The following is a 15,773-nucleotide window of genomic DNA, read 5'->3' as shown; positions in this document are numbered from 1 at the left end:
TCAAGAGGGGAAGTGCCAAAGATTGTGAAAGATTTTCAACACATGATTTTCACTCAATTCCAAACTGAGATTCATATCTTCCAATCGGACAACGCAAAAGAGTACTTCCATAGTGATCTCACGGAGTTCTTTGCTTCGTGTGGATCTCTTCATCGGAGCTTTTGTGCTAGGACACCCCAACAAAACAGTGTTGCTGAAAGAAAAAATCATTTTCTCAAAGTAGTTCATGATTTATTACTCCATATGAATGTTCCGAAATGCTTTTGGATGGATGTTGTTATGTGTACTGCATATATCATCAATCGTATGCCATCTCAGTTGCTAGAGTATAAGGCCCCACATCAACTTTTGTCCCCTATTCCAATGCGTGTTTTTGGGTGTCGTTGCTTTGTTCATGATTTGTCTCCTACTCGTGGTAAGCTTGATCTTCATGTCTTTCTCTGTGTTTCTTGGTTACCCTTTATCTCAAAAGGGTTACCGTTGCTATGATCCTGTATCACGCAAGTACTATGTCTCCATAGATGTCTCCTTCTTTGAGAGTCAACCTTTTTTCTCGATTTCTCCTCAGGGGGAGAGTAGGGTTGAGGAGGAGAAACATACCCATACTCAAACTCAATTACCTCTGCTTCTTGATCCTCCTCCATTTTGTGTCTTTCTTTGCCTCCATAAGAGCCAGCAAAGTTCAAGAGCCTTGGAACCTAAAACTGTGCAACCAACATCATCAAACTCTCTAGTGGCAGATCCTCCTCGTCAACTAGGTACACTTGCTCCCATTAATATTCCTGAACCTCTTGATTGTGATCCCCCTGCTATTAATGATCTTGATGTTCCTATTGCTAAGAGAAAGGGTGTTAGATCTTGTACTTTTAATCACTCTATCTCTCACTTTGTGTCCTATGGTCATGTTTCACCTTCATATCGTGTGCTCCTTTCCTTTGTTGACAGTGTCTCTATTCCTAAGAATGGCAAAATTTTTATCCAAACCTGAATGGACAGATGCAATGAAGGAAGAAATTAATGCCTTACACAAAAATGGCACTTGGGAGTTGGTGGATTTTCCTGAAGGAAAGGAACCAGTGGGATGCAAATGGGTATTCACAATATAGCATAGGGTTGATGGTTCGGTAGAAAGGTACAAAGCCATATTGGTGGCCAAAGGGTTTACACAAGTATATGGAGTAGACTATGTAGAGAAAGGTACACTTGCTCCCATTGAAATTCCTAAACCTCTTGATTGTGATCCCCCTACTATTAATGATCTTGATGTTCCTATTGCTAAGAGAAAGGGTGTTAGATCTTGTACTTTTAATCACTCTATCTCTCACTTTGTGTCCTATGGTCATATTTCACCTTCATATCGTGTGCTCCTTTCCTTTGTTAACAGTGTCTCTATTTCTAAGAATGTGGCAAAAGCCTTATCCAAACCTGAATGGACAAATGCAATGAAGGAAGAAATTAATGCCTTACACAAAAATGGCACTTGGCAGTTGGTGGATTTTCCTGAAGGAAAGGAACCAGTGGGATGCAAGTGGGTATTCACAGTATAGCATAGGGTTGATGGTTCGGTAGAAAGGTACAAAGCCATATTGGTGGCCAAAGGGTTTACACAATTATATGGAGTAGACTATGTAGAGACCTTTGCTCTAGTAGCCAAGACGAATTCGATCAAAATCCTCCTTTCACTGAAAGGTAATCTTGACTGGCAACTTCACCAGTTGGATACTAAAAATGCATTCTTGAATGGTGACCTAGAGGAGGAGGTTTACATAACTCAACCTCTATGCTTCTGTGCCAAAGGTAGTGAGAAGAAGGTGTGCAAGTTAAAAAAATCATTATATGGATTGAAACAATCACCTCGGGCCTGGTTTAGTAAGTTTCACTTAACTGTACAACAGATGGGGTTCAAACAATGCTAGCCAGATCATGCTTTGTCTATGAAGAAAGGTGAAGGGAAAATTGTAGCTTTAATTGTGTATGTTGATGACATAGTGGTCACAAGCGATTGGAAGACTAAAATACAAAAGCTGAAGAAATTCCTAGCCACACAATTTGAGGTGAAAGATCTAGGCCCTTTACGCTATTTCCTTAGGATTGAAGTCGACCGCTCTCAAAAGGGAATTTTTATTTCCCAAAGGAAATATGTACTAGATCTATTAGAGGACGCAGACAAGTTAGGGATGAAACCAATTGATTCACCCATTGAACCTAACCATTAGCTAGGAGACAATCAAGGGGAGTGTTTGAAAGATGTGAAGAAGTTCCACAGACTTGTAGGGAGACTCTTATATTTGTCTAGGACTAGAACTGATATTGCCTATGTAGTGGGTGCCCTTAGTCATTTCATGCATAACCCTAAGACAACTTACTTTGAAACTGTAGAAAGGATCCTTAGATACCTTAAGAAGTTCCCAGGAGCTAGTTTGCTATTCCAGAAACATGGGCATTTGTAGGTGGAGGTGTATACAGATGTTGATTGGGCAGGGGCAGTCGATGATAGAAAATCTACCAATGGGTATTGTATACCTTTGTGGGAGGAAACTTAGTCACCTGGAGAAGAAAGAAGCAAAATGTAGTATCTAGATCCAGTGCTGAAGCAGAATATAGAGCTGTCTCATGGAGTTGTTGAAATCATATGGATAAAAAACTTGTTAGGAGAGTTGGGTTTTGTAGTTAACAAACCTATGCTACTCTATTGTGACAATAAAGTTGCTATCAATATTGCTGCTAACCCAGTCCTCCATGATAGAACAAAACATATTAAGGTGGACAAGCATTTTATTAGAAAAAAACTTGTGAGCTAAGAAGTGTACACTCCATATGTCAATTCAGAAGAACAACTTGCACACATCTTCACGAAGGGCCTTCATCATGTGTGACATAATAGATTGTGTGACAAGTTGGGCATGATTGACATCTATGTCCCAACTTGAGGGGGAGTGTTTGAATGTATTAACAGCCGAACAGAGGAGAAGAGAGGTAGGAGAAGAGAAGAGGAAGAGAGGAGAGAAGAGAGAGATTTGGAGTTTGCTACAGTGCTGGCGGCGCTAGCTTATATTAATATATATAGGGCGACCATAATTAGAAGGGAAAGGACCCTTATGCCACTACTTAAGTTACAGCATAAAAAACAATGAAAAAACTGCTTTAATTTGTCAAACGGACCCTAACTCAGCAGAGTGCAAACATAATAAATAAAGTTAACATTCCAACACTCCCCCTCAAGTTGGGACATGGATGTCAATCATGCCCAACTTGTCAAATTATTATGCCGCACGTGTTGAAGGCCTTTCATGAAGATGTCTGCAAGTTGTTCCTCTGAACTAACATAAGGAGTGCACACTTCTCCGCTCACAAGTTTTTCTCTAATAAAATGCTTGTCCACTTCAATATGTTTTGTTCTATCATAGAGGACTGGGTTAGCAGCAATGTTGATAGCAGCCTTGTTGTCACAATAGAGTGACATAGGTTTACTGCAAAGCCCAACTCTCCTAACAAAATTTTTATCCACACCATTTCAGCATCTCCATGAGACATGGCTCTGTATTCTGCCTCAGCACTAGATCTAGCCACTACACTTTGCTTCTTACTTCTCCAAGTGACTAAGTTTCCTCCCACAAAGGTATAGTACCCACTGGTAGATTTTTTGTCATCGATTGCCCCTGCCCAATCAGCATCTGTATACAACTCCACTTTCAAATGCCCATGTTTCTTGAAAAGCAAACCAGCTCTTGGGAACTTCTTGAGGTATCTAAGTTACAGCATAAAAAACAAAGAAAAAACTGCTTTAATTTGTCCAAACGAATCCTAACTCAGTAGAATACAAACATAATAAATAAAGCTAACATTCCAACAAAATGTTTACTTTATTTTTTATGTTTGTATTCTGCTGAGGTATGGTCTGTTTGGTTTGGTTATAGTTTTTTATCATTGTTTATGTACTCTAACTTAAGTAGGGGCATAAGGGTCTTTTCCCTTTTAATTATGGTTGCCCTACTTAAGTTACAGCATAAAAAACAAAGAAAAAACTGCTTTAATTTGTCCAAACGGACACTAACTCAGCAGAATACAAACATAATAAATAAAGCTAACATTCCAATAGAATGTTTATTTTTTATGTTTGTATTCTGCTAAGTTATGGTCTGTTTGGTCTGGTTAAAGTAGTTTTTTATCATTGTTTATGAACTTTAACCTAAGTAGGGGCATAAGGGTCTTTTCCCTTTTAATTATGGTCGCCCTATATATAATAATATAAGCTAGCGCTGCCAGTCAGTTAGTTGACTCCAAAACCTTTATCTTCTCTTCTCCCTTCTCTCCTCTCTCTCCCTTCTCTTCTTCCTTATTTCTCCTCTCTTCTTCTGTTAATAGTTTTCACCCAATGCATTATCCTTAATGCTTCCTTTGTATGGCCCCTATCTTTCTACAAAATATTTTTATACATACTTTCTATTCTTTCGATCAAAAACAAGAAGAAATAAAGAAAAGAACGAGGAAGAAGAGAACATAGTTAGGGCTTCAACACATTGATTAACTATATCCAACAAGAAAGATGCTTTTTCATATTACGAGAAGAAAGACCTAAATTACAAAACAGGCCATAATAGGGATGATATTACAAGAAAGATCCTAAATACATTTTAATTTCTGAAATGCCATTTATTCCTTGTAATAGTTGCATTGTAAACATACCATCTCTTTAAGTAAAAAGGCCATTACCCAATGTTGGTTCTTGGTCCTACTATTCGGGGGGGGGGTAGATACGGTCCTAACCTTGGGCATTTTTTTGCACAAAAATGGCTATTCTCATAGTCAAATCCACACTCACACTTGTCAGCCCAAGATTTTACCATTACACCAAGCAATCACCCCTATATATACCATCTCTTTTAAGTATTTGAGATAATTTATAAACTAACAGAACAATGAAATAATGGAATATTTCTAAATGAAAGGAAAAATAGAAAAAGATAAGCATTAGAACAATGAGAAAATAACATAAAATAACTTATTATCACCTGAGCAGGGCGTCCTTTTGTCCGGCGTTGTGAAGCAAGGCGAAGCTGATTAAAAAGATCCCCTACAACCTCCTTTTGATTTATAAGCTCAATAAGTGCTACTCGATGATCCCGACTATGAATCATAGCATGGTACTGAAATTTTAAGTTTCAACAGCACAAGAAGCAAAGCAGTCAATTAGAACCAATAGACTTGAGATGTCAAAATAATCAATGAAGAAAAAGAGAAGGAAACAAAAATGAGGAAAATGATTTGAGGATATCCTATTGACAAGGGGGATACTTATCAAACAGTAAGTATTTTTAAGAGACAATTAGACAAAAGCACCTCCTATGTATTAAATTCTTTGACATTACAATTACACTAGGACATGCATGACCTATTTGTAACAATATTTTCAAAAGAATGTCTTTTAAAAATATTTTGCTTCTTGGTGATGGTAATAGTTGAATTTCAACAAGGAATAAAATTTATCATACTTGTAGTTTCAAGCAAGCTAAATGATAGGAACTGTAGCTCGCACTTCTCCATGGGCTGTTGTATGTGTTCAAAGTTCTCCATTATCTTTCAAAGTAATAAAATCTTCTTTATTCATAGAAAAAAAAATGATAGGACCTGCTTTATTAATCCAAAGGACATAGCACATGTAAAACATGTGACTCATAGATCATCAGACAAAAGGAAATATATGGTCTAACCTCTTTTTCCAGTTCCCGGCAAATCAGTGCAGTTCGCCATCGTAGATGGACCTTTGATTGACTCACGTCTGTATAAATATGGTCACCAACATATAATATTTCATCTCCATGAATATTGAGGGAACTCTCAACCATCTGAGCACTTCCCCCAGAATACAAGGCCCCTGTAGAGAAAATAATGAGAAATGAAAATAGTTAAAACATTTTCTTAGCCAATAAACAGTATATCTCATCATAAAAACCATCATGACTCTCATCCTTCTAAGGAAAATTGCAGGCCCTAGTCAAAACTTCTCCAGATTCAGCTGAAGATATGCACATTCAACATCATGGAACTTATCGATGAAGTTCAAACAGGGATAGTCATATTTCATATATGCTGGATGCATGTTGAACCAAGCATCATTAGAAAGGAATCAAAGGATCAATAGCATTGAGAGGAGAGAACATAAAGAAATAACAAGTGACAGAAGGAACTCAGAAAGAAATCAAGCTCAATAAGTGCAGGGCAGTTTATTAGAGCAGAAATTACAGCCTTGGTGCAGGGATCACTTTATCACAAGTCAAGTATGGAAGGAAATTCAAGTAGAAGGGGATTTTTTTGATAAGCAACTTTAAATTTTATTGAACAAACATCAATATATGCAAGCAGTACAAACATCGAAGAAACCTCACACATAAATAACATCATAAAAAAAAAAAAAGATTACAACTGAGACCAATTTAAATGACCCTATTAACCCCTTGCTTAGCTATCAGCCATTCCATTAGCCGATCTTTTTTTAACCATCCTATCACCACCTTGGAATCCCCTTCAACAATCAACTTGTCTATGTTCAAGTCCTTTACTGTCAGCACCCCTTGAATTACAGCAAGTAATTCAGCCCTAATAGAGTTCCCCACACCAAGTGGTCCTAAGAACAAAGATGATCCTCTTTATCTCTAAATACACCCCCTACTCTAGAGAGACCCGGATTGCCATGGTTGCTTCGATCAAAATTTAGTTTGATGAATTCTCCATAGGAGGTGACCAAAAAGAAGATGACAATTTATTTTTTGAAGAGCTTTTTTCCACCTAGCCCCAGTTCCTCCATATATCATCAAAGGAAAATTGTGAAAAAATGTCCATTGTTCTAACCCAATATGTCAACCTAGTTGTTACACATTCCTTCATCTCTGCCTGCTTCTTTCCTTCTCAAAAATGTTTTTGTATTCCTTCCCCTTCCCAAGTAGAACAGAATAGTCATCAACTGGATGCATTCTTTAGCTCAAGTCCACTGGATCTTCAGACACCCAATAAGGGAAGCCAAATCTTTAGCAACTGGGATGAACTGCTCATTCACGTGGGTACCAAGACAACCAACAAAGGACAACGTAGCTAGAGAAGGTATTCAGCACTTCCTATTGTTTTGTTTTATTTTTCAGTGAAGGGATATGTACGAACAATTATCTGTTATCCCCGATCTTCGTTCAACTTGAAGGAAAGAGGGTCATAGTGGTTGTATTGTTTCCTGATTTCTTCTTTTTGAAATGGTAAGGTATTGTATTGATATGAGAGTATGACATTATATCAGAAGTTCAGGGGAAATGTAAAAAAAGTATGCATGACAAAATAAACCAGAAATCACCAGGGCGGGCCTTGAAGCATGGGCGCATTAAACCTTCACTAGTGACAACCTCATACATTGGGTGTGACATTTGGAAGAACTCTGGCTTCCTTGCTGAGACTATGACCTACATAAAAACAAATAGATTAAAAGAAGTATGATAAAAGGCACCCCAAGGCACATTTAGGATCACAGGTGAAGCTCAATTTGTGGGATATGCCTTGCCTCAATTTGATGTTGAATACGTAATTTACTAATATTTTTAGGTTCTACATAAGATGCTTATTATTTAAACAGTTTAGCCTATGTAGGGCCTGAACATGCAAGACTACAACCTTTGTGATAATAACATGATACTCTAACCAATCAAATAAACAATAGGATGTTTGAAATGTTTATTTCTTCCAGAATTTAGACTAACATATTCTTGTATATTAAGTTTTTTACGTTTCTTTTGCAAAAGGTGTCACCTCACTTCATTGAAGCATACACCTCACCCTGCTCCTTGTGCTTCAGACTCTAGGAACCCCTTGCGCTATAGTTGTCCTTTTGACTTTTAAAACAGTGACTAAAAGGTCTTTCTCAAGCAATTTCACAAATATCTTCATTATCTTGTGTAGAGAGACTGGGCCGAATGGGCCCTAGTGCTTGTTTTTGTTAAGTAGTGTTATTTTTATTTGCTATATGTTAATGCCTAATGGGCCTTTTCTTTATGGGCCTGTTAACTTCTTTTTAATTTCTTTTAGGTTATTGATGAGCTGGCTGCCCACTTAAGGGCAGACTTGTAATTAATCCTAATTAAGTTAGATAAATGAAAGATTAGTGAGAAGGAAGAAAAGATCATTGAATCCTCTCCTCCTTTCTCTTCTTCTTTTCTGCCGTGTTCCTCTTTTCTTTCTTCCTTTTTTGTTGCTGTAATCAGAAATTAATATCAGATTTAGAGGACAGAATCACATCTTGGTATTGGAGCAGTCCTTCCTTTTTTGTTTCTTCTTCCTTTTCCCATACACCCTTCGATTAGAAGTGTATGGAGAGATAAGTTTCTGATTAATCAGATGACTTTTTGCCTAGTTGGTAAAGGGTTTGCCCACTTAAGGGCAGACTTGTAATTAATCCTAATTAAGTTAGATAAATGAAAGATTAGTGAGAAGGAAGAAAAGATCATTGAATCCTCTCCTCCTTTCTCTTCTTCTTTTCTGCCGTGTTCCTCTTTTCTTTCTTCCTTTTTTGTTGCTGTAATCAGAAATTAATATCAGATTTAGAGGACAGAATCACATCTTGGTATTGGAGCAGTCCTTCCTTTTTTGTTTCTTCTTCCTTTTCCCATACACCCTTCGATTAGAAGTGTATGGAGAGATAAGTTTCTGATTAATCAGATGACTTTTTGCCTAGTTGGTAAAGGGTTTGGAGAGTCAAAATCTAGTTGTAGATTGCCAAGAAGTGAAGCTGCTGTTTTTTGCCCAAAACCCTAACCAACTAAAGATTTCTAGTTACAAGTTAAAGAGAAGGATTGGGTGTCGCGCTCAAGACTTGGGGGTTCCTTTTGATCTCCAAAAGTGGGCGGTTGAGGTTGGAAGGAGTTTGAAGAGCTCTAGTAGGAGTGTCTGCTTCTCCATTTCTCCCAAGCAGTTGGGTACAGTGAAACCCTAGTTTTTGAACCTTTGGGTATGGGACTAACCTCAGTTAGGTCCATAAACACTGAAAAACTTATTTTTCTTGATTTTTTTTTATTAATGGAGTAATCTGGAAGTGAGATAAAACAAATTCCAATATCCGAGGGTTGGTACAGTAGATTCCTTTTCGATTGGTGTGACTACAATTAAATTGGATGGAACAAATTACCGAGCCTAGGCACAATCTATACAGATTTATGTTTGCAATAGAGGTAAATCGGGGTATCTCACAAGCAATAAGAAGAAACTTGAAGAGTGTGAAAGTTTATTACTCCATGTTAAAGTCACTGTGGTAGGAGATTGATATTATGGAGACAGTTGTGTGGGAGAGCACCAAGGATGTAAAGACATTAAGGAAACTGGTAGAAAGAAACAAAATGTTTGAGTTTCTTACAGGACTTACCCCTGAGTTTGACATTACTAGGTAGAATATTCTGGCCAAAGATGAAGTCACTCTTGCTCAAACATATCCAATGGTGAGTAGTGAAGAAAGTAGGTGGCAAGTACAATTATAAGGACCACCTTTAGAGCATTTTGCACATGTTGGGATAAATCCAAAAGGGTAGAATAAGAAGAAAGAAGTGATATGTGAATACTGCAAGAAACCGAAATATACTAAGGATACTTGTTGAAAACTTTATCAAAATCTTCTCTCAGAAAGGTTTCGAAACAACAATAACAATAATCTTAAGAAGAATGGTCAGATAGGGAAGCCTAAGAATGCAAATGTTGTTATAGTACCTGAAGGAGGAAATAGGTTAACTGAAGAGAAATCAACTAGAAGCAGATGACAGTAGTAAAGGCAAATTTTGAAAGGTACAAGAGGTTAATTAATCATTTGGAGACAACTGTTGCAGCATCCAACTCTTCAGGCAACACCTCTTCATCCACATTTTCCCACTCGGGTACTCGTGTTTCTAAAAGTCATGCTACTATTTAGGTAATTATAAAATCCCTTGGATTATTGATTCCGGTGCATCAAATCATATGACCAGCATATCTAACCTCTTTAATTCGTATCAACTCCTCTCTAGTAGAGAGAAGATATTGATGTGTGCACAATTTACATATAAATTCTGGTGTTTATGCATCGTTTTGATTCTGATTCGTGTGAATTCTTAGCCCAATTGAGCTTGATTTCAGGAAATTGTCAAAGGGGACAAGTTTAGGGAAAAAGAGCATAAAACCATGCTAAAGGAGGCCAAATTGAAGGTGATACAGCCAGCTGGGAGCAAGGCCCAGCTGAAAGGTCAAAGGAGGGCTATTCGGCCCTTAAAGCCCATACAGAACTCTTTGGGAGAGCCGAAAGAGAGAGCCCAGCCGCAGCCTTCCAAGGGAGTCTATTTGGCCCAGCAAGGAGGAGGCCCATTTGCAGCTCAAGAGCAGCCCAAAAGAAGCTAGGGGCAGCAACTTCGAGAAGGATCAAGAGAAGCTGAAGGACTTTCAAGATGAGAGAACTTTTTAGATGAGAGAAAAGAGCTGAAGAGAAAGCTATAAAAGGAGAAGAGGAAGAGGGGAAAAGGGGTCAAAAACCTTTTGGGGAGAAGAGAAAGATAGGCGCAAGAGAGGAGAAGAAAGGAGAAGATTCAAGAATATTCAAGAGAAGAAGAAGCTGATTCTGAATTTGAAGAAGAAGCCATTAGAAGAGATCAATCTAGGTTGTCTTCTTCCTTGATTTCTGCACAAGTGGTAATCGAATTCAACTAGGGCTTTCATGTTTATTTTCTCCATTAATTCAATCTTTCTTGCTGTAATTGAATGATGTTTCATGTAAATTCAGATCTGTAATTAGTTCTCAAGGGTTATTCAAATGGATTAGATTCAATTTTGATGTTTCTTGATTAGAAATTTAATTGTTAGAACTGCTAGCCGAATTGAACTTAATCATTGTAATGTCTAAATTGCTTGAGAAAGAATTTAGGCAATCTCAATTCTGTTTGGTCGAACTGTTCTTCTTTCTTGGAGTTTTTAGATTGCTTGAGAAAGAGTCTAGAAATTCGGATCTGCTAATCAAGAACCGAATTAAGTGCAAGGTTAGAGATAACCTGCACAATTCGGTTGGTGATCATTCAATCTGATATGATGCCCTAGAATTTCTAGATCTTAATGCATACATGGAGATTAGATTCTTGCTAGAGATAGAAGAATCATCACTCATGCATAGAATGAACATACGCTTGAGAGATGTTGTTCATTGCCTTGGGATTTCACCAAACCAAGGCTGAATCCTAATCTAATCGAATGACCTAGAGATCTAATTGCTGAATCAATTATGTGCATAGTTAGCTTGTCTTCTCAATTTGCTTGCAAGGTGTTTGATCCAACATGTTAGAGGTAGTTTTCTAGTTAGGATTTCAGTTTTCCATTAGATTTACAATTCGGCTAATCAGATAAGAGTAGGTTGATATACTACAAGTAGTTGCTACATAAGTCCTCGTGGGAAACGACACTCTATTCATCACTCTATTACTTGTGCGGCTAGTGCACTTGCTAGTGTAGCAAATATGCATCAGATATCCCCTGTTATATTGGGCCTCTTGCTCCCATCTCTAGCAAAAGAGATACTAAAGCCTCTAATACCCTTGTTTTATCATTTGTTCTTCATGTCCCTAAGTTTAATACCAACCTATTATCTGTTAGTATCATGACTAAATCAATGAACTGTAGCATAACTTTCTTTCCTACTCATTGTATTTTCCAAAACCTGAAATCTCAGAGGATGATTGGAATTAACCATGAGGCGAATGGAATATACTTGCTAGATACACCTGATAGAAGTCTTGAACCACCTAATGAAGTAGCTTTAGAGTCTGTTTTATCAGAGTCAATTGACGGATTCATGTTATGTCATTTGTGTTTTTGCTCATTTACTTTTTTCTACTTTGAGACATTTGTTTCCCGATATGTTTAAGGGAATATCTTTGTCTAGTCTTCATTGTGAGTCATGTGAACTTGCAAAACATTGTAGATAGTCCTATTAAGTGAATAATAAAAGAACAAAAGATCAATTTCTCCTTTCCATATTGTGCACTCTAATGTATGGGGGCCATAACATTTATCTGCTATATGAGATCATGGTCCGAAGTAGCACAACCTTCGAGAGTAAGAGATAAAGTAAGGCTGGAGTGGAAACCACCTGAAGGCAATAAAGTAAAGCTGAACTTTGATGGGTGGTCATATGGAAATCCAGACATCTCAGGAATAGGAGTATTAAGAAATTCTGACAGGAGGATATTGGGTATGTTCTCAGGACCAATTGGCAACGGAAACTCGCTAAAGGTTGAACTATTGGCATTACTACAAGGGGTAAATCTAGACAAACAACTAGGGCGCAGGCATGTCATGGGCAACAAATAGCAGCCACACCCCATGGATGTTTAAACATGTGATTAGGGAAGTGGAGAAGATTGCAAAGGAGGTTGAGGTTGAATTTGAATGGGTCCGAAGAAATGCAAATGTGCTAGCTGATGGATTAGCAAAACAAGGGGCGTTAAGACAACAATTATTTTGGGCTACACTGTAATGAGGGGTGAACAGAGTGATTAAAGGGGATAAACAGTCCCATCATCAAGTTGTATAAACTACTTACAATCTGAATTTTAATAAAATACATATTTACTGATTAAAAAAAACATTTATCTGCTATATGGGGTTACAAGTATTTTATCCTTTTTATTGATGATTTTTCTCGCTATACATGGATTTTACCTTGTGAGATCCCAGGACTAAGTACCAATTATTGTGCAAAAATTTCATGAACTTATTTTTACCCAGTTTAACACTCGGATCAAAATATTCCGAACTGATAACACCAAAGAATATTTTGAGAAGAACCTTCATCTATTTTGATGCCTTTGGGGTTATTCATCAGAGTTCTTGTTCCTACACTCCACAACAGAATGGAGTGGAGGAAAGGAAGAACCGCCATGTGGTTGAGGTTGCTAAAAGCCTCCTCTTTGCATTTCATGTTCCTATTAAGTTTTAAGGGGATGTTGTTACTGCTACATACTTGGTTAATCGTTTGCCTTCCCAAGTTCTGGGTTTCAAAACCCCCTTTAGCCTTCTTTTTCCGGATGAAGATCTCTTCTCTCTTCCTCTCTAAGTTTTTGGGTGCACCTGTTATGTGCATGTTCATAGCCATCTAAGACACAAATATGAGCCCAAAGCACACAAGTGTGTCTTCCTAGGATATGCCTCCACACAGAAGGGATATTGTTGTTTTGGTCCAATACATGGCACCCACCTTGTTTTTAGGGATGTCACAATTGCTAAGTCTATTCCTTTCTTTGGAACTTCTCCTTGAGGGAGCATTCTGAGGAGTTGTTTGCTATGTCCTCGGTTGTTCCTCTTCAAGTTCCTATTAAGTCTTTTGTTGAGTCATCTACTTTTATTGTACCCCTCCCATAGTGTCTACTTCACATGTTCATGCTCCCCCTCCTCCAGCTCATCCTCCCACATTTTCTTCACATCCAATTGTCCAAAGGTGGTACCAAAGACAAAGACTCAGGTATGAGAAATTTGTTTCCACTCCTTCAACAAAGCTTCTTGCACCTCCCATCACTATTGAGGTCACATGTCCTCTAACCCTTTTGATACCTTCCCAAACCTTGATCTTCCTATTGCCCTTCGGAAGGGCTAATGGAAGTGTACAACCCGTTGCATCTCCAAACACCTATCCTATAACCTTCTTTCCCCAACCTATTATTCCTTTCTTACCTCTGTTTCTACACATGTGATTCCCAGATCCGTACTAGAAGCCTTATCTAGACCAAAATGGAGAGATGCTATGATGACTGAGCTAAATGCTTTACATAAGAACCATACTCGGGATATTGTGGACTTGCCTAAGGGGAAGGAACTAGTTGGTTGTAAATGGGTGTTCACTATCAAGTGTCATTCTTATAGTACTATTGAGAAGTTTAAGGCTCAGTTGGTTGTTAAAGGCTATATTCAGATGTATGTTATTGATAGCTTGGAGACTTTTGCTCCTGTGGCTAAAATGACTTTAGTTCGAGTCCTGTTATCTCTAACTGCTACTTTTGATTGGCCACTTCACCAATTTGAATGGAGACCTACATGAAGAGGTCTATGTCTTTACCTCCAAGGGTGTATGGGAAGGAAATACAAATCAAGGCATATAAATTAAAGAAATCCCCTTATGGTCTCAAACAATCTCCTAGAGCTTGGTTTGAGAGATTCTGGGCTGTCCTTTTTTCTTTTGGACACAGAGACTCAGCCTGATCATACTTTATTTGTTAAGAGGAGCAAGTCCTTAGTGACTTTTTTGATTGTTTATGTTGACAACGTGGTTACTGATAATGAGTTTGAGATCGAAGACTTGGGGGATCTCAGATATTTGTTGGGAATTGAAGTTGCTAAATCTAAGGATGGTATCCTCATTTCCCAACGCAAGTATGTTTTTTATCTACTTACAAAGATTGGCAAACTTAGTACTAAACTGGCCTCCACCCCAATAGACTTAAATCACAAGATTTCTACTACTGATGGTGAACAATTGTCTGATAAGGGAGTGTTCCAAAGACTGCTTGGAAAGTTGTTATATCTTTGCATGACTCAGCCAGATATTTCGTATGTAGTGTGTGTCATTAGTCAGTTTATGCATTCACATAGAGATACACATTTAGCAGCTATAAAGAGGGTTTTGTGTTACTTGAAAGGTACTCCAAGGAAAAAGTAATTTGTTTGCTAAACATGGTCATATGGAGTTGGAAGCATACACTGATGCTGACTAGGCCAAATGTATTGATGATAGGAAGTCCACCTCAGGATTGTGTGCTTTGGTGGCAGGGAACATTATCTCATGGAGGAGAAAGAAGTAGTCTATAGTATCCAAATCTTCAGCTGAGGCAGTGTATAGAGCAATGGAACATAGAGTTTCAAAATTATTATGGCTTAGATCACTTTTGAGAGACTTGGGTATTAACTGTGAGAAGCCAATAGTTATGATATATTGTAACCAATGTTTTAAAAGCGCAAGGTGCAAAAAAGGTGCAAGGCGCAAGGCGGGGCGCGCGCCTTTTTGAGGTAAGGCGCACAACTTAAAAAAAAAAAAAAAAAAAAAAAAAACTAAAAATTCAAAACAAATGAAAAAAAAATCAAAAAATGCAAAAAATTCTAAAAAATCAAAAAATTATAAAACATAATATTAATAAAAATATTAACTTAAATTTTAAAATAAATGTTTTAAAAAAACTATTACCTAAAATTAAAATACATAAATGTAATATGTAAAGCATATTCAAATGAGAATTTAAAAATGAAATCAAACATATAAAACATTTTCAAGTATATAAAACCCACAATCTCTTTTTTTTCTTCTCAATTGCATCAAGTAGCTAATGTGACATATTACATTCTTAATTCTACGAGCCGCCTTTGTGCCACGCCCCTCGAGGGAAGCCCAAACAAGTCCATTGCTAGGGTCTTAAATTCTTAGATTTCACACAAAAAATAATAATTTTATAGTTTAAATTGCTTTTAAGAAGATATTTTATTAAGATGAATGAATAGACAACATTACCAAAATGGGAGATTCTCGAAGCTTCGGTGAACAAGCGAATTGGCCTCGAGAGGTGTGGCATGGGGGTCCGGGCGCAAAGCCCCCGGCCCAACAGACAAACTCAAAAAAAAGGAAAAAGCGGCAAATTTTCAAAAGGCTCACACCTGGGCTAAGGCACAAGGCGCACCAGGCGCACGCCTAGGTGCACGCCTGGTGCACCTTTTGAATGGGCTGGGCCTAGGACCTGGGCGAGGCGCCTACC

At 37.8% G+C, this 15,773-nt stretch overlaps 1 protein-coding gene across 2 annotated transcripts in view; it reads right to left on the bottom strand.

The window, feature by feature from the left end:
- The window catches only part of LOC148860981 (HAD-superfamily hydrolase, subfamily IG, 5'-nucleotidase), a 70,361-nt gene that overhangs the window by 12,656 nt on the left and 41,932 nt on the right, over positions 1-15,773 (bottom strand). For both annotated transcript variants that reach the window (XM_088940897.1, XM_088940898.1), the window contains 3 exons: positions 7,340-7,445; positions 5,712-5,875; positions 5,013-5,147 (listed from right to left, as the gene is read on the bottom strand). In XM_088940897.1, coding sequence (XP_088797023.1) covers positions 5,013-5,147; positions 5,712-5,875; positions 7,340-7,445 — 405 coding nt within the window. The remainder of the gene's footprint in view (positions 1-5,012; positions 5,148-5,711; positions 5,876-7,339; positions 7,446-15,773) is intronic.

Source organism: Nelumbo lutea, chromosome 4 (genome assembly GCF_056320005.1).
Source record: "Nelumbo lutea isolate HS-2025 chromosome 4, American lotus-T2T, whole genome shotgun sequence".
NCBI lineage: Eukaryota > Viridiplantae > Streptophyta > Magnoliopsida > Proteales > Nelumbonaceae > Nelumbo > Nelumbo lutea.
The sequence above is the reverse complement of the archived record's forward strand: the minus strand, read 5'-3'. Positions and strand labels throughout refer to the sequence as shown.